Below are 23,232 nucleotides of genomic sequence, written 5' to 3' on the forward strand. Positions count from 1 at the left end.
CAGTATTCTAGCTCCATGGGCTTGTGTGGGCATGTACACATACCACCGGGAAAAACCAGAACATGAACATTAGAAACTGGAGGAGCTTGGAAGGGAGTTGGGACATAAAGAATGGGCAAAGACTAGGGAGGTAGAAAAACAGGGAGTGCAGACCTGCCCAAGGAAGCCAGGAAAAGGAAGTTCATCAGACTGAGTAAACCATCTAAGTTGCTAAGGGAAAATAGTTGCAGAGACCTAGGCGGGGCCATGAATATGGTGAACCTGGGTAATGTCCCTGACAGGCAGCGGGTAGCCTTCTTTGTTCTTGGTAAAGATTGAATGAAGGTGCATAGCAGTGCCCAATGGACTTGCTCCATCAGGAAGGGATTCTAGCCATCTAGGCTTGATTGTGGGAATTCAAGGGAATGTTCAACCCCCAGAGACATTTCCTAGAAAAAGGCAACAGGACGTGATGCCTTACTACATGAGGAACCTGAGGGTCATTGAGTTCTCCTGGGAGCTGGGAGATGGTGATATCTGGCAGAAGAGGGGAGCTTGAAAAGAATCCTCTGTTCCCCTCTCCCCCCTTCCCTCCTCGGACTCCCCCCCCCCTCAATTGCTAATATAGTATCCTGTGAGACAGGCAGGGGTTATTGTCCCATCATGCAATAAGGAAAACAATGAGAAGAAACCATTATGGCGCAAAGGTACCCCTATAGAAAGGTAAATAGTCTTTTTTTTTTTTAAAGATTTATTTATTTATGCATACAGAACTGAGGGGTACAGGCCAGAGGTGCAGGGGCGGCGAGAGGCTTCACCAGAGACAGAGTGGGGAACAGAACAGGCAGATCGAAAAAGTACACTGCTGAGGGGAGCAGCGGGCGGGTCAGGAGAGTCTGCCTCGCCATGTGGTCTCCTCCGGGGCAGGCGGGAATTGAACTCATGCGGAAGTGGCTTTAGCTTCTCAGTGCTGTGCTTTAACCCACTGTGCCACCAGGGAGGGCCGTTTTTTTTTTTTTAACAATTTCTATAGAACTGGGGTACAGGCCAGAGGTGCAGGGGCAGTGAGAGGATTCATGAGAGAGGGGAGAGCAGAACAGGCAGACTGACTGAAATATACTGCTGAGGAGAGAAGCAGGCGAGACAGATGATGTCTGCCAAACCATGTGGACAGCCTCCCTGGCCGGGGATCGACTGGTGCAAAGTGAGGCTAGCTTCACAGTGCTATGCTAAATTTAACTCATTGCACACCCAGGGAAGGCCCAGGGTGAATAAGATTGTATCTTCTGAGCCCTATTCCATTGCTTTTGGTGTACTTTGTTATATCTGGTGGAAAATGGACTTTGGACAATAAAGATGCCCCTAGGAGGGCAAGAGCTTAGATCAGGACTAGACCTCAGGGGATAATTAGTTTTGTCCTATCTATTGAAGGAACTTGAAATTATGAGACTGGCTGAGTTTGCAGAGGTGAAATACAGAGTATAGAGCAGGAACGTGGGTAGGAGGTGGAGGGGCGAACACCCAGAAAGAGGGAAGCAGCTTGTTTGGTAGTATATAAAGAGCTGGGACCAGCATAGGAGATAGAATCTGGAGTGGAAACCAAGGGAGATGAGCCTTCTGGAAGGAGGAGGCTCTTAATGCTGTATGCCACAGAGAATAAGACCAGACTGTTAAGTGGATGAGCCTTAATGATTTTAGATAATTCCAGGAACAAGATTTTTGTGAAAATAAGAATTGTAAAGGGTTAAGAAGGCCGGGCTGGCCTTCCCTGGTGGCGCAGCAGGTTAAAGCACAGCACTGAGAATCTAAAGCCGCTTCTGCATGAGTTCAATTCCCACCTGCCCCGGAGGTGACCACATGGTGTGGCAGACCTCTCCTGACCGGCCCGCTGCTCCCCTCAGCAGTGTACTTTTTCGATCTGCCTGTTCTGTTCCCCACTCTGTCTCTGGTGAAGCCTCTCACTACCCCTGAGCCTCTGGCCTGTACCCCAGTTCTGTATGCACAAATAAATAAATTTAAAAAAAAGAAGAAGGCCGGGCTGTATTTTCTTGGGAAATGCTAGACTAGAAGAAAGATCAGGAATTAGTAGAGCAGAATGAAAACTAAAGCATTTTCAGCATGGGGAAAAGCTGAGGATGTGTGTATAAGGTTAGGGAGAAGTCTGATTAAATGTTAAAAGCACTTAGTGAAAAACTTTTATAAATGTTAGGAATTAGTGGATCCCTATGGAAATGGAAGCCTAGTCTTGAGGACAGAGCCTAGCTTTGAAGGGAAGAAGGTGATCTTTTCCTGAAGCCAGAGATCGTGGGGGAAAGATGGAGAGGCAGGAGATTTCTGAGGTGATGGCTGTGAGGGGAGAAAGAGCTCGTGCTAATCTCAATGCCCAGGGAATCTAGGCATTAGGGTGAAGTGGGAAAGGGGACCTGGTAGCTTTGTTGGCAGAAAGTACGGTCCCACAGTAACCGAACACCTCTGGGGAAGCTTTCTTGTTCTATCCACTTCTGTTCTGCTCCCCACTGCCCACTGCCATAGGAAGGGATGAGCCAGACTTCAGGGGCCTGGCCATGATCCTCTACCCACTGACCCCGGGGGTGTCCCAGGTAATATCCCATTACAAATTCTCTGTGGCTTCCAGGGCACTTCTTGAGCCATGCTGGTGAGCCTGAGATCCAGACTCTGCCCAGATCAAGGATCCTCCGCTTTACAGAGGGCAGGAAAGGGTACGAGGGTCCTGGAGATCCCAACTGCAGAATTTCTGAGAGTTTTTAAACATTGACCTGTGATGTCAGAAAGGTAGGGCACAACTGAACCCAGCCCTGTCACCTTACAGATGGGACCCCAGAGACTCACTCAGGAAGGTTTTGTATTGGGAACCAGAACCCACTGATCTTGCTGGCTTGCTCCTTCTCCCCTTTTCTCTTCCTACCAGAGAACAGCCTCTTTACTTCCCAGTCAATTCTGAAATCCTGCAGTAGGGCTGTACCCTGCTTAGAGGGTGAGAGGTGGGGACATTTCCTCCAAGGGTCTGGAAAGGGTCATGAGCTCTAAACCCCGAGCACTTGGCTTATACCTCTGCCTAATCTGTGGCTTACAATTATTTATGAGTTGGCTTTCCCGTGAAACTATGAGTTCCTCCAGGCAGAGATAAGTCTTACTCGTCTTCGGGCCCATGGTGCTAGCTTAAAGTAAATAAATGTTGGAGTGGAGTGAATGGCCAGAGAGGGGATGGGATGGGAAAGGGAAAGAGAGGTGTCTGGATTAATAATGTTAATGTAAAGGGTCAATAATATTTCCCCTCCCAAGTTCTGAAAAAAAATAAGAAATAAGACACAAGGTCAGAAATCAAAACAGTGGTTTACCCATATTTTTGGTAAAGCTGATTGGAGGATGTAGTGGCCAAATGGACTTACTAATATCCTCCCCAAATTAAACCTGCCCCATCCCTAAGATTAGACCTCTCCCTGTTGGGGGCAGAACCTCCTCTGAATGCTATGTAGACCAATAGAGAAATAAGCCATATTTGCCTAAATGCGAATGAGGCCCCTAAAGATTTGAACAGCTTCTCCCTGAGCCAACAATTAGAAAAAAAAAAAAAAAAAAAACAACTAATCCTCCTCCTCTGGGTATGGAGTGAAGAGGCAGAAAAATGAGTGGTCTCCCTGAGAGTGGGGTGGGAATTCCCTCCCTATGGAAACCTAAGGGCAACTTGTCCCCCACTAACACTTGAGATATGAGAAGAGGTGAAACCCACAATCAATGTCGACGTCTAAACCCATGCACAGCCACTTTTTCCAAAATAGAATGCAAAAACTCTTATGTTTCTACATGATGTAAAAACATCTGTGTATGATGAATGGACAGCAGATCTTGCCTCCTGTGAGCTGAGAGGAGGCCAAGTGTCAGAGCCACACTGCACTGGCACAGCCCACGTTTGCCCCCAGTCTCTGATCCAGAAGAGGCCAGAAACTGACCAATAGTAGCTGTTCTGGTCGCTGCCTCATTTGTCTTCAGGCCTTTGCTGAGCCCTCCTCCTCTCATGGCCAGAAGAGCTTTGGATGTCAACATGTACCAAGCTACCATTAATATCCTCCTAGTACCTGACATGGAGTAGCCCATTTATTCCTCAACAGCCTGGTGAAGGAAGTGGTGTTGGTCCCATTTTACAGATTAATACCTTGTGGTTCAGAGTTGTGCTTATTCTTCCCACCCATTGGTCCCATAGGTGCCAGAACCAGTGGGTCCCCCCTCAAAGTCTCTGGTGCTCAAAACTGAACAACACCCTTCTGAGGACACATAGGTACACATACACTGCAGGTACACAGGCACACAGGCTTGAATGCAAAAGGTACGTGTACACTGATGTGTGACTAGATACTTAAAAGTCAAGCAGACACACAAGGGGCCTCCCAGGTGGCCTAGGTTAAGAGTCCACACTATCATGGCTATGTCCCGAGTTCAGTCCCTGGCCAGGGAGCAGATCCCTCCTGTTTCCCCGCTGCTCCCCTCAAAGGATTTGAGCACTAATACCCTGGGGAACTGTTCCCAAAATTATCCTAAAATGGCTCTCTGGGAATCTTCATGACCTCTGAGTAGTCAGGCCTCTTCAGAGGGTGGTCTTCCTCAGGCCTCTTGCTGCACCACAGCCTTCAGTAGGCGTGTCCTCTAGTCCAGCACTGAACACCCTACTTACCATTCTGTACATCTTGAAATCTTTCTCATTCCTTAATACCCAGCTTGATCCAAACTGGAAGCCCTTATCATTTGTCCCTGAATCTCTCCTACTGAGATAGCTTGACCCTGATTCAAGAGATTGGGGTACATTCTGCCTCCCCTACTGGCCTAGCTGCTCCACCCCAAGAGTCCTTTCTCCACCTCTCCAGGGATGCCACATTAAGCTATATGGCAGTATTGGCATCAGAGTGACATGCAACTGGAGGGCTGCAGCCCAGTCTCTGCTCCCACCACCCCCACACAACAGTCACCTATCAAGGTGACACTTGGTGTGTTCGAAACAAAAGAACAAGGCTAAATAGCCCCCAGGATGCCAGAATGCGGCCAGGCAGGTGCCTGACACACCTTCTGGACAGGAAAATATTTTTCTTCCTCTTAATAATAGTGATTAAAGGGCCTGTGCTGAACACTCTGCAGTCAGGGTCTGGGCTGTACTATCTGGGGCTCCTATCACTCTGGGCCCCCACCTCTAGGCTGAGCCCCAAGGCCATAATCCACCCATTCACCCTTACATGCCCTTTATCCACTCAGTGCATTGGGACAGGAGGGGCTGCCAGTCCTGCAACCAAAGGAGATTTGACTTAATTTTACATGCTTTTAGTACCAAGATGTCAGAGATTGAGCCCTTTTTCCTTCAGCTTAGCCTTCCATTGCCTGCCTCTTTCAATTGCTCTCCCTTGTACACAAACACAGCTTGAATTGTCAAGACCATTCCCACTGCTCAGACACCTGTGCACAAAGAGATCTATACCCAGATGTGCACACATGAGGACACTTAGGTACACATGCATTGCGGGCACAGAAGCACACAGGCTTGAATACAAAAGGTACATGTACACTGGTGTGTGACTGGATACTTAAAGTCAAGCCGACACACAATCTGGTGGCCTAGATTAAGACTTGGCACTATTACTGCTATAGCCTGAGTTCAATCTCTGGCCAGAGAGCAGACCTCTCCTGTTTTCCCCGTTGCTCCCCTTGGCAGTTTGTCAGTCTGCCTGTTCTGCTCCCCACTCTGTCTCTGGTGAATCCTCTCACACACCCACACCTCTGGTCTACTCCCTAGTTCTTTTTTTCCTTTTTTTAAAGATTTATCTGTTTATGCATACAGAACTGGGGTATAGGCCAGAGGTTCAGGGTTAGTGAGAGGATTCACCAAAAACAGAGTGGGGAGCAGAACAGGCCAGTTGACAATGTACACTACTGAGTGGAGCAGCAGGTGAGACAGGAGAGGTCCATGCCATGTGGGTCATTACCCTGGCTGGGGCTTGAACTCCTGCTGAAGTGGCTGTGTCTAGTTTTGTAGTGCTGTGCTTTAACCTGTCGCGCCACCAGGGAGGGCCACTCCCTAGTTGTTCTATGAAAAAGTTAAAAAAAAATTCCTTTCAAAAAAAAAATTCCTTTCAATGAAAAGTTATTTAGAAAACACACATACACAAATAGCACATATAGTATGTACATGTCTATACAGGTACAGTTATGCATAGTATATGCATATCTATACTGAGATGAAGTTGCCACTATTTATAGGATTTTTACAACAAAAATGGAATCCAATACAAATGTGGGCATGGAGGGAAATATACAAAAACAGAGTAGAATTTGTATACCTATATTCAAACAGCATTTACAATACTCAAAAGTTAGGAACAACCCAAGTGTCCATCAGTGGGAGATCGTTCACTATCCTTTATTAAAAAGGAAAGAAACCCTGTCACAGACAGGGTTGGATGGATGGACCTTGCTAAGTGAAATAAACCAGTCACAAAAAACCCTGGAAGATTCTACAAGTGAGATACCTGGAGTGGTCATTTGTAGAGACAGTGGAATGGAGGGCACCAGGGCAGAGAAGGGGAAAGAGTTAATGAGTATAGAGTTGTAGTTCTCAAGATGAAAAGAATTCTGGAGAAGGATGTGGTGATGGTTGCACAGCAATGTGTGTGCCTAATAACACTGAGCTGTACACTTTAAAATGGCTAAAATTTAGTGTATTTTACCACATTTAGAAGTTTCTTTTCAAAAGAAAGCCAAGAATATGTCCCACCTAATAGATGGACACAAACACAGAATAAACACAGGAACTCCACACAGAAATAGGGGCCCTCCCAAAACACTTCACCGTCCCTGAGGTCCTGATTCTCTGCTTAAGCAAATCTGGAGATAAGGCCCTGATGAAGGCCTTGCCACCTCAGCTACCCACACAGCTCATTACCCTCCCACGTCTGACTGCTTACTCAACCCCTGCACCTTGTGCAGGCCCCCCACCCCAAGAAGCGCCTCCTGCAGCCTGTTTCTGCTCCTGCCCCTGGGGTGAGATGGACTGGCCCAGCCCTTGTCCCATGGTCTCTCCTACTACCCCCACCACCTTACATGTAGATGCCCCCAAGTCACAGCCCATGCATCTTTGGCCCCAGGACCCAGCTCAATGCAGGAACTCTCAAAGTTCATTCCTCACCTCCATGCATATGTTGGGTCCCCTGTGAGGGTCTGGACATTAGAAGAACCTGTATCAGGTCTGGACATGATCACAGACCAAATAAACTATGTACAGTCAGAGCCCAGCAGGGTAATGAGTCCTAGTGATAGGTCTCCCGCTCTCCATCCTCAGCGGCCCTTGTCCCTCCTTGGAAAGGTGATGCCTCAAGCTGGCACTATTCACTTGTGACCACTAGCTGCCTCCCCAGCTACCACCTGTTGACACCCCTCTTCTGCAACTTTTACCTTACTGCCAGACAGGGCACAGAAACCTGCCTGCCCTATTTGCCTCCTGAGTGTCCCCCACCCACCCTCTGAAACAACCATTGAATACTCTGCCCTGAGGAGGGGAGGAAACTGGGGTCTGATCCACATTAAGCCAACAGTATCCCTGGATTGAGAGGACATTGGAGCGCAGCCATCTAGAATAGCATTTCTCAGGTGGGCCTCAGCCTGTGGGCCCCAGCCTGTGGGCCCCGGAAGACCAGGGCACTTGTTAAGAAGGCAGCCTCCAGAAACCTAGTCAGACCTTCTAGATAGAGTATCAGGTGGGTGGAGCTGGGGATGTGCATTTTAACACTTCCCAGTTATTCTGGGGGGTTGAGATCCAGACCCTTGGAGGGTTGCGGAGGTGGGGTGGGGTGGGCAGTGTGAGGGCCACAGTTCTGGAGGTAGAGAGTGGCAGGGTCATTTTGGGAGCAGAGAGAGGTCTGGAAGGGGGGACAGGCAGGTATTGATGTTCTTGGCAGTCCTGTCTCATGGTCACTCAGTTCTTATTTGGAGCCAGTGTGCAAGGCTTGCAGTACCCTCATGGTATGTCTGGGCTTGTGGTCAGTTTCTATTTGGGTCGGTTTCTGTGCATTTAATCAAAGTGTGTGGTCTGTGAAGATCAACCTGTAATCCGTGCTTGTGTCTGGCAACTAAGTCCGTCTACTTGTGTGTTCACATGTCTGTGTCAAGTTACTCTCGTCCACCCTGGTGTGTGCACACGTACATGATCACACATGTGTCCTTGGGCAGCCCATTATTCACTCTCCATGGGGACTTTGGGAAGTTAGGAGGAAACTTGCTTAGGTGCCTGATGGGGCACGTGAAGCTGGGGAAGCCCAGTGAGAGGAGGGAGGTAGGAGTGTTCTGAGGACCTAACTCTGCTGCTTCCCTGGGCGGGCGAGTCCCAACAGCAGGCAGACAGGTGAGGCTGACCTGACAGGTTCCTGAGGCCAGGGGCGATGGGGCGGAGCATGACTGAATTAGGGTGGCAACGGATTGGGGGCCCTGCCACATACTAGGTAGGTTAGCAGGAGGCGGTTCTGCTACATCTTTTTCCTGCAGCAGCCAACTGGGGATGCAGGCCATGGGGCCCGCTGGTGGGTGAGGGCAGCCAGGTGAGGAGGCATGTTTGCAGGCCTAGGGCCTGGGGGCCTGGGGGCCCAGGGCATGGCCGGGTCCCTGCGGGGCAGGGTGGAGGAGCTCAAACGGCCATGGTGGCGGGAAAGCTCTCCACTTGTGCTGCAGCACAGTGAAGCGGCTAGGCTGGCAGCTGATGCCCTCCTGGAGCGGGGTGAGGCTGCCTACCTGCGTGTCATCTCTGAGGAGCGGGAGCTGCCTTTCCTGAGTGCCTTGGATATGGACTACATGATCAGTCATGTACGTGGAGGCCCTGAGTTGGGCGAGAGCCAGGGGCCAGAGGCTTCAGGGCCAGATCATCTCAGCCTGCTCTCTGAAGTCACCTCGGGGACTTACTTCCCCATGGCCTCAGACATAGACCCCCCGGACCTGGACTTGGGCTGGCCTGAGGTTCCACAGGCCACTGGCTTCAGCCCCACCCAAGCTGTGGTCCACTTTCAGCGGGACAAAGCCAAGAACATCAAAGACCTCCTGCGTTTCCTCTTCAGCCAGGCACGCACGGTAAGGGCTCATCTCTTCAGACATTCATTTCACAGATATGGAAAAGGAGGTCCGAGATGGGAAAGGGATCAGCCTAAGGCTCCACGGTAGTTTAGAGGCAGTATTGGGACTAGAACCTCTGCCATCTACCAAATCACAAGCTCCTACGAGGTGGGAGTGTTTTTGTTTACTTTAGTAACCCCTTGGTACTCTAAGACATTGCCGATAAGTCAAAACCGGATGGGCCTTAGGGATTCCTCAAATGCCCTGGAAGTGCATGCAAAGTCATGTTTATTGCAGGAAAAGATCTTCTCTGGCTGTTTCATGGGAGCTAAGCCATGGCATTCATCAGATTCTCAAAAATGTGCGTGACCCCAAACTAAAATCCTAAACTTGGGGCACATCTGCACCATCCCCCAACTCACAGAAGGAAACTGAGGCCAGGAAGGGGCTGGTACATGTTCAGGGAGGTCAGTCAATTGATGAAATATAGCTCAGGGCTCAGGCCCTGAGCCTTAAGTAAGGCCCTGCCTCTTGGCCCATGTCCCCTTTTACCTCCTGTGGACTGCATCTCCAGCTAGGCTTAAATCAGGGAAGGGGGGATGGGCTTCAACAGAGTTTTGAGGGCTGGGCTTTTAGCTCTGCTCCAAAAGAAAGGAGTAGATGCTCTAGGATACAGGCTGGGGAGTGAGGATTTAGGAGAAAGCAGGAGAGCAGGTGGGGGTGGTCAGTGCTGGGGAAGGCTCTAGCCACAGACTAGCACAGCCCCATTCCTGGAGCCCTGACCTCTGAGTCAGAAGGCAGGAGTGAATCAGATCACCCCAGGCAGGATTTGAGGTAGGGCTGGACTCAATGCCCTGTCTGGGGGAGCAACCCGGAGGGCCCCTGCTGCAGAGATCAGGAGCCAGGATGCAGGGATCCATCCCACTGGTACCTCCAGAGCTTCCCTGCCAAGCCTGCCTGTGCCCCAGGCAGGGGAGGGCCAGGACTGATTGGCACTGGGAATGGGGTTATTAGTGAGGTGGCTGTGGCTGACGTCACTGCCCCCTGCCTCTTTGATCTTTCCTCCATCTCCTCATTCCCCTCACCATCCCTAGTGGTCGTCTAGGGTATCCTTCAGTGCCTGCCTTGACACTCCCTCACTTCTGGGCCAGAAGCCAGGCCTCCATTATAGGCTGTCACCTACTGTCGGAGTGACCTTGGGAAGTGCTTCCTTTCTCTGCAACCCAATGTCCTCCTTTGTTAAGGAGGCAGCAGCAGGAAAAGACCATTTATTGAAGCTTCTGTTGTGTGTTGAGTATTTTCACATTTAATTCCCCATAGCTCTGTGATGTAGCTATCATTATCTCCATTTAACAGATGAGGAAATTGAGATTCCCAGAGGTGAAGCAACTTGCCCAAGGCATATCGCTAGGAAGAAGCCACGCAGGTTCAGCCCAGTTCTATCTGGGTTCGGAGAGGGTGGGATTTGCTGTGCTCTTCTTTTCTGAACTGGGAGGTTTTCATAGCAGATACATGCAATGGAAGAAGGGGCTGTTGAGGGCTTGGTGGTGCCAGGATGGGTTCAAGCGTTTTCTGGGGCAGCCCAGTATATGAGGGGTAGAGCACAAGCCTCAGCCCCACAATTTAGCAGAAAACTTGGTTGTACTTGGCATAGGTGCAAGAGAGGAAGATGGCAGAATTGTACCTGCTCCTGCACCTTCACAGGCAGGTTCGTGAAGGGCACTGAAGACCCCAGTTACTGATGGGCAGTTCTGATCCTTAAGAATGGAGACTGAGACCCACAGTCCCCACCAGAAATAGGGTAAAACTACAGGGGAAAGTGAGAGACCTAGTCTGGGAATTGGGGTCTGTGTCCTGCTTCTGTCTCTATTCCCCCATAAGCCTCAGTTTCCCTGTATGTTGAGTGGAGCTTTAAACTAATAGAGCTGATCCACAGACACCTTTGAGAATTTGTTCACAGATAGACACTGCCCTCAGAAAATCGCACAAACTTGTGTACAAATTCTATGGGCCCAAGACAACAGAACCCCCCCGTGTCTAAGTTAAGAAGTCTAGGCTGGGCCCTCCCTGGTGGCACAGCGGTTAAAGCACAGCACAAAGAAGCTAACGCCACTTCAGCATGAATTCGATCCCCGCCCCGGAGGTGACCCATGTGGCACGACAGACCTCTCCTATCTCACCCGCCCACTGCTCCACTCAGCAGTGTACTTTATTGATCTGCCTGTTCTGCTCCCCACTCTGTCTCTGGTGAGTCCTCTCACCACCCTTGCACCTCTGGCCTGTACCCCAGTTCTGTATGCATAAATAAATAAATCTTTAAAAAAAAAAAAGTGTAGGCTGAGTACTGCTCAAAGCCCTTCCACTCTGGATGTTCTCACAGGCCCTGGCTTCCTGATTTCATCCAGTGTCCTTGTTCTGGGATCCCAAGCCCTCCTCACCACCCAGGGCTCTTGCTTTTCCCTGCAGGTGGTGGCTGTGGTGATGGATGTGTTCACTGACATGGATCTTCTGTGTGACCTCATGGAGGCTTCGAGCCGGCGTGGTGTCCCCGTCTACATGCTCCTGGCCCAGGAGAACCTGAAGCACTTCCTTGAGATGTGCTACAAGATGGACATCAATGGGGGACACTTGCCGGTCAGCCAGGGGCAAGGGGTAGTAACTGGGGACAGTAGAGTCAGAAAGGGCAGAAAAGTTTGCTGGGTGGTCAATGGCACTGGGTCACTGGGAGTGGGGGAATCAGGTTTAGCTGTTCTGGGTTAAAGACACCATGGGGTTTAGACTTGGCTTGAGGTCCATTCTCTCAGGGTCACCCTCAACTTCCCTTCCTCCTTGGTCCAGAACATGCGAGTGCGGAGTACGTGTGGGGACACGTACTGCAGCAAGGCAGGCCGCCGCTTCACAGGGCAGGCCCTGGAGAAGTTCGTCATCATCGACTGTGAGCAGGTGGTGGCGGGAAGCTACAGGTGAGCCAGTGAATGGAAGGGAGAAGGGCTTGGGATTTGGCAGCCTTGAACTTTTCTTTATTCCTCCATCCCTTCCATCACACACCGGCTGCTGCCAGGCATGAGGCATTGTGCTGGGCTCTGCGGGGAGCAAGAGCGCCCCGGGCGGGGCCTGGAGGAGCTCACATTGTAAGAGGATTACTTTAACGTCCATGACATAGAAGTAACTGTGCACCCTCAGAATTGGAGGGACTTCAGGGAGACTTTCTCCTGGTCTAATTCACAGAATGGGAAGTTGAGGCCTTGAAACGGGAGACAGCTTACCCAAGTCCACAAAGCAGAGCCGGGACTAGCGGGCTCTAGAGTTAGAGCTCTGCCCACTCTTGAATCCTGGTGGTGGTGGAGTGGACCTGGTATTTGGTCAGCCTCCTTGCTGTGACTCCTGCCTAGCCCCCAGGTTCCCGCGCCTTGCCTGCTGACTCCATCCCTTTGCCTCTAGCTTCACCTGGCTTTGCAGCCAGGCCCACACTAGCATGGTGCTACAGCTGAGGGGCCGCATCGTGGAGGACTTTGACCGGGAGTTCCGTTGTCTCTATGCTGAGTCTCGACCTGTGGAGGGCTTCTGTGGTGGTGAAGACTCCCTGTCTCCCCTAGCACCGTGCCCTCCCCCAGTGGCCTTAGCCGTTGGGCCCAGAATTTCAAGCCCCACATCCTCATCGCCCTCCAGCACCAGCCTCAGCAGCATCAAGTGCTCACCGCTCACGGGCCGTTCCTCCTACCTCGCTCTACCAGGAGCCGGTGGCTGCAGTGACATGGGTATAGGGTCCTCATCCCAGGGGCCTGTCCGCCGTGAAGCCAATGGCCAGCCTTCTCTGCAACGCCAGCTGTCAGACCCTAACCATGGCTCTCCGTCAGGGCCCTATAGGGCCAACCTGGGCAAGCTGGGGGCATCCCCATGGTCCCAATCCTCCCCTGCCCTCAACCAGAATAATGCCAGCCCCCTGACCCTGGCAGTCGGATCACCTCTGTTTCCTCGTCCTCGCCCCCTTCTCTCCTTCTCTCGGGGTGTCCCAGCCTTGGCCCGGCTTCCGGAGAACGGGCTCCCAGGAGGCCAGGAGCCTAGCCCCTCACGAGGTCGCTGGATACCTGGCACAGCCCTGGAAATGGTGGAGGAGAAGAAAGTGTCTCTGAGTCAGAGCCATGGCCAACTGGATCTCCTCATCCCCTTTCCCAGAGCCCGAGAAACAGGGGGCCCTGGTTCTGGTATTAACCTCAACTCTGGCTCCTTTCGATCTGGTGAGCAGGCCCTAGAGGACAGGAGGTTGTCCCCAAGTCAGAGATACAGCCAGCTGGATCTCTTGCCCCAGGCCCAGAACACTGGGGATGCCCTTAAGTCAGGTTCCTCCAGACCTGGTGATCACACTCCAGAGGACAAAAGGCTACCCCCAAATCACAGCCATGGCCAATTGGACCTCCTGGTGCAGTACCCCAAGCCTGGGGGCTCCAAAGTGTCCTCCGAAGCCAACTCTTCAACCAGACCCGGCAAACTGGGTTCAGATGAGCGACAGCAAACTCTGGGCCATAGCCAGCTGGACCTCATCACAAAATTTGGCCCATTCCGTGGTGAGGGGCCGGGGCCCAATGGTCTCCCCAGACTGAGCCCTGTTCAAAAGGCTACAGTGAGTTCTGGGGATGAGAAGTGGCTGACCCTGGGCCACAGCAAGCTGGACCTCATCACCAAGTATCATCAGTTGCAGGGCACCAGGCAGGGATCTGAGCCTGGGTTCCCTGCAGGGCCCACAGGTGGCCACCGCAGTGGCGGTAGCAATGGCCTGCTTGGGGATGAGAAACGGCGGACCCTGGGCCACAGCAAACTGGACCTCATCACTAAGTACAACAAGTCGAAGTTCAAGCTACTCCGAAGCCGCTTTGAGTCATAGTCCTGTTCTCAGCAGGGACATTCAGAGTCTTCTGCATCAGACACTCTAGACTTGCTCAGATTCTAGACTGTGGGTGGATGCTCTAGCAGGGAGCTACGTGAGGATGACAGTGTGTTTAGAAGCCCAGGTAAGGCACTCCTAGGCTCAGGATTCTTGCTCACACCCATGCACATGCACACACATACATGCACACACACACAGAAGGAAATGAAACCCACAGTTACTGGGCACTTGCCATTTGGCACTCTGCTGGGTACCTCACACTGATTATTTCTCATCTTTCAGCTTCACAGCATCCTACAGAAAAGACTAGTTAGTATATCACTCAGATCATAGGTATTATCTTCCCTCTCCTACATATGTGGAAACTGAGTGAGTGGTCATGCACATGTTAAGAGTCTGGAGGAGTTACTTGGAATCAGGTCTAAGTAAGTGGCAGAGGAGAGGTTCAAACCTTTCTCTCTCTGAATCTTAAGATTGTGTTTTTGTGGATATAACACACAATATCCAGAGTTCATGTGTCTCCAAGTGCACAAAATACACACTAGCAGAGATGTCCCAAATGCCTGAACATGTGTGTCCACAACACACTGACAGGATTCATACAAACTGCACACCCATAGATGCACACCATAGGTGCACACAGGTCCATGTGATAAACCGAAACACTTGATTCTAGTTATGGGTACTCAGTAAATGTCATCTGATTAAATGAACATGTATACAAAATCTGTGCATTCAGTGCACACTGTAGACCCTGCAGGACCCGGATTATAAATATGCACACATCCACATACACAGACACTGACAACGCCAACCAGTATCTTGAACCTAAGCTGTGAGCCCAGCCCTGTGCCGGGTATGTTATAAGGCTGAGTAATGAATCACATTCAGTCCCTGTGAGACAAGGACTCCATGTGTAAACCGCTGGGAGCAGGACAGAGCTCCTTTGTTTGATCAAAGGGTACCAGTGACCAGAGGACAGAGTCTGGGGGCAGTGAGGTGATGAGGAAAGTTCCTTAGAGGAGGCAGCATTGGAGTCAGAACTTAAAGGATGGGAAGGATTTGGACAGGTGGAGGAGTTAGAGGAATTCTGGTAGAGGGAACCAGGAAAGCCTGCGGTAGGATACACCAGAGGGTGTGGATACACAGAAGCGTGAAAACACACACACACACACACACACACACACACACACATACACACACACCACTTTGCTGAGTGAATACCCAGAAGCGCAAACACATACACACAGCACTTTGCTGAGTGTCCCTAAATCACCAGCATTGAAAGGCTGTGGGCCCTTTCCTGAGTTCACCACCTCCTGGGGCAGTATAATCAATAAAGCAGACATGCTATGACCCTGCAGCAGCCTGGTGTATTCTTAAGAGAGTTGGCAGAGTTGGGGGTAAAAGAAGGCACTTGTCACATGGATGGCTCCCAGGAGAAGAGTGGATGGCTCTGTGTGTGTGTGGAGGGGTGGGGAGAGAGAAACCCTGGGGCTTTTGTGGAGTCTACAAAATGTGGGCCAATTTCATCACATCCACAAGGGCCAGTCCCTTGACCATCACCACCTAACCTGTGATAGAAGATTACTGCTGCTGTGTGCATGGTCAGGCACATGCAAGAGGCACAGAATGGAACTGTCAGCCCCCACCCCCCACCCCAGACCCTTGCCCTCTGGATCTGGACACTCACATTCCAACCACAACCTGAGACCCTGCTTCATCCATCCACCCCTCTCCAATCCCTTCTTCAATCAGGTCTCCTCTGATGCCTCCTTCAGCTTCTGTCTGAATAACCGTGCCCTTCTGAGCACATTCTCGATAGAGAATACCCTCACTCATCCCCCATCCCAACCCACACCCGTTTCAGCCTCAGTTCTCATTCCTCCGTCCTTCACTCTCCTCTGGGATCTTGACTGCACCTCTCAAGGGGCAGGTCACCTTCCCTACATCTGCTCTTCTGCCGCAGCCTTCCAGTAAATAGCTCCTTTTCCTTCTCACAACCAGGTCTCAGTTGATTTCACCTAAACAACTCTGGATGGATAGATGGATGGATGGGTAGGTGGGCGGGTGTGTCTATAGACGATCCACTGAAGGAAAGACCGACGGTGCTCCCGAGGGTGTTGGGGCGAGGCCAGGCGGGGCCAGGCAGGGTGGAGCCAGACCTCGAGGAAGCTGGAATCCTCCCCAGACTGGAGCTAGAATGGCCGCCACCGTGCTGGGTGCGCGGGGCTCACCGGAAGTCTCCGTGGGCGGAGGCGGAAGCGGAAGTCCGTGCGGGGCGGGGTCGGGTCTATAGCCGCGTGGGGAGGTTGCGATCGCTCTGTGAACCTGTGAGCGGGGCAACCAGAGGGTCAAGTCCCGGCTGTTGTCGCGCGTGGAGATTGCGTTTACCTGGTGAGCCTATGGGGAGCGGGAAGACAGGGTCAACTCCGGGCGCCCCCGAGCCGTGAGGGGCGGGGGCCCGAGGGTTCGGGGCGGCGGAGTCTGGAGGAACCCAGTGGGCGGGACGCGAGGTCTGAGGGGCCAAGACCGGAGGAGCGGGGTGGCGGCGGGGCCTTGAGGCTCTGAGAGGCTCGCCGGCCCTGAACTCCGGGTCACGCACCCCCAGGCCTCATGGCGGTCCGAGCGTCGTTCGAGAACAACTGTGAGATCGGCTGCTTTGCCAAACTCACCAACACCTACTGCCTGGTGGCCATCGGAGGCTCAGAAAACTTCTACAGGTGCGGCGGGAGCCCCGGCGCCGCGAACAGTTTGTGGGTGGGTGGCGGGAAGGATCCTGAGGGGTTGGGACTCCGGCAGAGCGAGGGCTTCGCCCTCTAACCCCCCTCCCCGCCCGTGACCACTGAATTCATGTCTCCACAGTGTGTTCGAGGGTGAGCTCGCGGACACCATCCCCGTGGTACACGCGTCCATCGCCGGCTGTCGCATCATCGGGCGCTTATGTGTGGGTAAGGCAGGTGGGAGACGTGGAGGGAGGGACTGGAGTTGGACTCTCCTGTCTTACTCATCATACCTTTGGACCTGGCCCGAGTAACCTGGGGATTTCTAGGCTTTCACCCATTATCTGCGGTGACTACAGGATCTCTGAGGGCTGGGTTGGACCTTCTCTTCTTAAGTGTCAGCAGATCAAGGACAGTCTCTGGCGAGGTCTTTTGGATTGTAGTAATAACAAATTATATTAAGTACTTTCACTCTTATACTTGTTCTCATTTCTTCCTCACGAAGATTCAGGGAGGTCAGAATTACTGGCCTAATTCGGTGAGAAAGCTGAGACAGGGAGAGCTTAAGTGACTCACCAGGTGCCACACCTAGTGTGAGGGAGGATCGACCTGTCTTCTCTCTGCCGCTGACTCTGGGCAAGTACTTTCCTGTTCCTGAGCATCCATTTCTGCCTTTGAAAAATGACAAGGTTTCAACCTTATACCAGAGACATTTTATGTGGAATAGGGAATGGGATCAAAATGGGGTGGGGGGCGGGAGTGCACTGGACTCTGGTGATGGCAGGCCCACTGAGATTACAACTGAGATGGAAAAAGGCACAAAATGATGTAAAAATAAACTATTATATTAAAAAGATGACAGGGTTCTGTTGGTCCTGATAAGTTAATTCATTGAAATCTTAAATTCCCTTTACCACGTTTCTAAGTGGCATCCCTCTCCTAATCCTTAGTTTTCAGGACTGTTGGCTCTAGCCATTGGCCTTTTCTTTGAGCTGGGATTATCACCATTTACTGCCATCCCTTTATTCAGCTCAGCTCCTTAGGAGTGAGTTTTTGTTTTGTTTTTTAAATCTTAAACATGGTGATCTTGATCTACATTTTGGTGGGTGTGTAGCATTTTTAGAAGCATCCTGCTTAAACGTTCTTGGACACTTCACTACACGAATTGCAGTATGGGGAATCACTTCCCATCACTGATAATAACATTGGTTGGTGGAGTATTTTCAGGTGAATCACTCTTAAGTCCTAACCATCATAAGGGAGAATGTAGCCTGGCTCTGATGGATTTTTTTTTTTTCTTTTTCCTCTTAATGATGGGCGTTATTCAGAGTTTATAAGTTCAGAGCTATGTCTTTGCAGAAGTAGGCAAAGTTCTGTTCGTGATCAGAACATAGTTGTAGTTTGTTTATTCTTGCAGTTACGTTTCAGGTAAATAAACTTATAGTGTATTAGTCATCTGTTGACAGTGGGCAGTGGGTGGTTTTTGGTTTGATCTGTTTGCTGCTGTATTTCTTTTTAGAGAACACATGTACATATTTCTCTTAAATGTGTAATATCTAGGGGAATAGTGGATTGGTTATAGTATATGTGAATATCCAGTGTGATAGAAGATCCCAGATTATTATTTGAAGTGTTTAACCAGTTTACATTGCTGTCAGAGTACATGAGAATTTCAGTTGTTGTATAGCTTTATCAACATTTGAAATTGATGTCCTTTTAAAAATGTTAGCCATTCTGGTAGGTGTGTAGTGGTAGCATATACAACTAATGCCAAGAAATACTTCTGCTACTCCTGCTCCCCCTTGGTTGATGATAGCAAAGTGGGCAAGATATGTTGGGACAGATTCTTAGGCCACTTCTGGGCCTGCCCAGTGGGATTCCCTCCTGAGTGTATGGATTCCCCTTGGAGGTAACAGCTTTTTCAGGGAAGTTCATTGCACTGAGCTGTATGCTTACCCCTAGGACTTAGCAGACATCTTTGTATTCATGGTCCCATCTTGCCTCCTGTCCTCCTGACAATTTGGGTCTCTCCAGGGAACAGACATGGTCTCCTTGTGCCCAACAATACCACCGACCAGGAGCTGCAACACATTCGTAACTGCCTGCCAGATTCAGTTCAGATCCGGCGGGTAGAAGAGCGACTTTCAGCCCTGGGAAATGTTACCACCTGCAATGACTACGTGGCCTTGATCCACCCAGACCTAGACAGGGTGAGGACCAGCCTAGTCATTGGCTAGCCATTCTTGCCTATCAGGTGGGATTTAAGGGTTTATGTCTTGTGGCTTCCCTTTTCAGGTACTCATTTGAATATTGATAAGAGGGGCCTTCCAGGGTATGGTCATTGTCAGAAAGAAACTGGGGTGGGAAGGGTGTTCTCCCCTTGGAACTGGGGAGATTCACTCATCTAGTCGTACAGCCAGGTCCAGGAGACATGACTGGTATTTGAATGCTTAAATGTGTGGTTAATGGGAAGAGGTTGAAGTAGAAACCAGTCCCTATTTATTCAGGGCATGTGTGGATTTTAGGGGCTCCATAGCTGGCTTTCCTCCCCCTACTTTTACTGAGGAAGGCTTTCCTATGCAGCTACATAGCACAGGGATAAGGGACTTGGGGAGTCAAGCCTTGGGTTGTTCTGGGTATGGAAAGCCTCTGATTCTCTAACCTACAAGTTCTAGACTTTAAACATGATATTTCTGCCTGACAGGAGACAGAAGAAATCCTGGCAGATGTGCTCAAGGTGGAAGTCTTCAGACAGACAGTGGCTGACCAGGTGCTAGTAGGAAGCTACTGTGTCTTCAGCAATCAGGGTGGGCTGGTACATCCCAAGACTTCAATTGAAGACCAGGATGAGCTGTCTTCTCTTCTCCAGGTTCCGCTTGTGGTAAGCATTTCTGTCCATGGGTTTCTATCTTCTGTTGAAGCAGACTCCTTTGGCTAGTGTTCAGGAATCTGAGTTATTACCTGGTATGTTTTGGGATTGGGACTAGAGGTCTCAAAACAGAATTTTGGGGAGAGTCCACATCAGAAAGGAGAGACTTTGGCTTAGTGCCACCATCCATACTGAGCCCATCCATTCTTTTGCAGGCAGGCACTGTGAACCGAGGCAGCGAGGTGATTGCTGCTGGGATGGTGGTGAACGACTGGTGTGCCTTTTGTGGCCTGGACACAACCAGCACAGAGCTGTCAGTAGTAGAGAGTGTCTTCAAGCTAAATGAAGCCCAGCCCAGCACCATTGCCACCAGCATGCGGGATTCCCTCATTGACAGGTATCACTCTTTTTTGCCACTTGAAGGAAGGGAAGGAGATGCACACTTGGAATGGAACTATACGCTATTCAAACTAGTAGCCTCGCTTGCCTGTGAGGGCATATTCACATACTACAAAGCATTTTTTGCTGAGTATCTGCTCATCTTCATCTTTGAAGACTTGTCCCAGTATCCTCTCTGAGCAGAGCTTCCCTCTGGTCTGTCTTACTTCATCACAGACCACATTGTTTTGTAGTTTGTACCTGTCTATATATCACTGTCTCCAGAGCCAGCCCAGAGCCAGAAAAGAACTGGTTACTGATGAAAGGTGGACAGTTAGCTGTTAGTAACTAAGCCTTAGATGAGCATGGGATTTGGTGGGGGGTAAAGTAGGAGTTGCATTAAAGTCACAGTCATCTGAGTTTTTGTGGATTAAAGAAAAAAGTGGCTTATTACCTCCTAGTCCTGGAGATCCTCAGTGTAAGACTTGAGAATCTCTTCCTTTGGAAGATCAGTGGGTATTAGATATTCAACTCTCCTCTACTGAGGACCCCTTCAAAGCATGTCACACTCAGTAGCACAGGAGTCTTTATGAAAATAGAACCCCCAAAGTAGAACACATCCAAGTAATAGACTTCCTACTTCAGCAAAATAACCCTCATTACCCTTCATTCATTTGCTTCATGTTCATTGATCCTTAGAGACAAGACTTTGTGTGGGGTTTTCAGGTAGCTTGTTCTTTCCTCTGTCCTGCCTCAGCAGGACTCAGTTATAGCAGGGTAGAGAAAATGTGACCACACAGAACTCTTAAGTTCCTTCAAAAGAGAAAGCAAAGGGACCATAAGTAGCTTGGGAAACTCCCGTGAGACACTTTCTGGGATCAAAGACAGTTTCTTAAAGGATAGGTCACTTATTCTGGGCTTCTGGGAATTAGTAGGCTTTTGAATATACCTAGATGGATTAGGAAGCTCCTGAAAAACACAGATGGGTTGTGAAGGATACAAAGGTGTGTTCCAGTTTGTTGTAGACTCAGCCTGTTCAAGTGTTGACTTAAGCCTGTACTTTTGAGCTTTCATATATATTGGGAGGCTGTTAACATAGACTTATAGTGTCACCCTCAGATGTTGACTCCCCAAGTTTAGAATGGGATCCAGCCATGTGTGGTTTTTAAGTAAGTTTCTCTTGGGACTTTCTGATGGGGTCAATTTGGGATCCACACTGAAAAGCTCTATTACCTGCATTAGAGAGCATTTGAAAGGTTCTGAATAGGAAAGTAGTATATCAGTGGTTTTTGTGTTTTGTTTTGTTTTGTTTTGTTTTGTTTTAAGCACCTATGTACCAGATGATAGGACTAGTTAAAATATACTCTCCCTGCCCTTTGGAACATAGGATCTCATCCAGAAAATAGTACTTATACAAACTAATTGTTTAATTAAAGAATATAGCAAAAAACTAGCAATCTCAGAACAGAAATACATTTCTGTAAGCTGATAATTGATACCTACTAAAACTCTACAACAAATGTATTTAATAGTGAAAGTTAAGCAACAGCCATAAAATCAGGCAGAATTGTCCATAGTCACCAATGCCTATTAACATTATTCTGGTGATCCTAGCCTATACAATTAGATAAAGAAATGGGTATTGGGAAGGAAGAGACAAGACTGTTAAACCTCTTAAAAAAAAAAAAAAAAAAAGATTATTTATGCATATAGAACTGGGGTGTAGGCCAGAAGTGTGCAGGTTGTGAGTGGACTCACCAGAGACAGAGTGGGGAGCAAAACAGGTAGATCTATAGAAATACACTGCAGAGGGGAGCAGTGGGTAAGACAGGAGAGGTTTGCTACACCATGTGGATTAGCTCCTCTGGTGGGGGGATTGAACTCATGCTACAGTGGCTGATGATCAGTTAATTGTGCTGAGGCTTTCCTGTGCCACCAGGGAGGTCCCCTCCTTTAGATTTTGAACACATTGATGTTTGATGTGTCCTATGAGACCTCACAATAAAGGTGTCATGTAGGAGATTAAAAGTAGTTCTACAGTCATGCATGTGACCATTACCTACAGGAAGAATGTGGCCCCAGCTCTGCCACTGGGGGATTTGTGATCTGGACATGTATTTTCCTCTTGCTGAACTCCCTTGTTCCTTTCTTTAATGTCTTTTGGACTTGACCAAGGAGGCTCTGGTTTATGACTAATGACAATTTGAAGAATTATGGGTTCATTACTTCCTCATCTGAGTGGGGAAGGAGTTAGTTTTTAGGCTCTGAGAGTTCTGGACCTAGATTGTTGCTCATGGGCACACCTACCCTCAGGGGCTGAGTGTGGCTTTTAAAGGCTAATCCTGGAACAAAGGTGTGGAGGTAAGGGTGGAGGCAAGCTCTTGCAGAAGAGGGTGAGGTGTGTTGTGTGAAACACCTACTGATAACTCTTTTCTCTCTTCAGCCTCACCTGAGTCTTCGATGCTGTTCCTTAGACTTCTGGCTCTGGACTTTGGCTCCTGCATTACCCAGTTTGTATTGGATGTTGGCAAGGAGATGGCAGAGCACTCACTTGGACTCAGTGACTGGATACCCAACCCGTTACCTTTGCCCAGCTCCTGAATCTAGTTGCTGCAGAAATATGCCACATATGCTGCCTTGTTAGGTCCTATCCTCCTGGCTGAGAACTCTGCTGTCTTGTGTCATACCATTAAAGGGCATCTGCCTCTGGCCATTCTGAATGTGTTGTTTGGGGCTTCAAACACCACCCCCCCCCCTTCTTCCACTATTGTTATAGGGGATGGTTGGATAGGCTCCACACTTACAACTCAAACCCACAATCCCTCTCTCCCCTCATCAGGACGAGGGACCTTCATCCCTGGGCAAAATGAAGAGGCATTCATTTTTCTTTCCACCCAACTTCAGCCTCAGGTCTTCTGGGCTTCAGAGGATGAGAATCTGCCCCAGTTCTCCCCAGGGCAGATGTGAGGGTCCTGTAAGGCTACTGGGGTAAATGACTACGGGGCAGTGTTGTCCCCTTTGAGCCAAGGTGGACGGGAGTATTCTGGCCCAGCTGTCAGGTGATTTGAATGCCTCTGACCAAATTGGGCAGCCCTTCCCCTTAGTAGCTTGATGGGGGAAGGGGTAGGTGGGGGCTGGAGGAGCTTGCTGACTGCGGGGGCGGGCCCGGGGTTTGGGGTTTGGGCGTAGGGATGGTCCTGGTTGGTGGGTGGGGCCGGCGGTCGGCCCTGCCCCCCGCGCTTGGAACTCCTTGGCGGCCTGTGGTGACGTCACTGCGCCGGCCCCTCCCAGAGTTCCCTTGC

The 23,232-nt window shown here is 50.0% G+C and overlaps 2 protein-coding genes across 2 annotated transcripts; both read left to right on the forward strand.

The window, feature by feature from the left end:
- The first annotated feature begins 8,580 nt into the window (after positions 1-8,580).
- On the forward strand, positions 8,581-13,957 carry FAM83C (family with sequence similarity 83, member C). The gene is made up of 4 exons (XM_004687251.1): positions 8,581-9,093; positions 11,542-11,709; positions 11,914-12,038; positions 12,517-13,957. Exons 1-4 carry the CDS (start codon positions 8,581-8,583, stop codon positions 13,955-13,957), a joined length of 2,247 nt encoding a protein of 748 aa, XP_004687308.1.
- Positions 13,958-16,222: 2,265 nt separating this feature from the next.
- EIF6 (eukaryotic translation initiation factor 6) lies at positions 16,223-22,650 on the forward strand. Its single transcript, XM_004687252.2, has 7 exons — positions 16,223-16,357; positions 16,572-16,683; positions 16,826-16,911; positions 18,718-18,893; positions 19,388-19,564; positions 19,768-19,949; positions 22,374-22,650. Exons 2-7 carry the CDS (start codon positions 16,577-16,579, stop codon positions 22,381-22,383), a joined length of 738 nt encoding a protein of 245 aa, XP_004687309.1. The 5' UTR covers positions 16,223-16,357; positions 16,572-16,576; the 3' UTR covers positions 22,384-22,650.
- Positions 22,651-23,232: the final 582 nt, after the last annotated feature.

The sequence above is a fragment of the Condylura cristata genome, unplaced genomic scaffold (assembly GCF_000260355.1).
Source record: "Condylura cristata isolate star-nosed mole 26May11 unplaced genomic scaffold, ConCri1.0 scaffold00022, whole genome shotgun sequence".
NCBI lineage: Eukaryota > Metazoa > Chordata > Mammalia > Eulipotyphla > Talpidae > Condylura > Condylura cristata.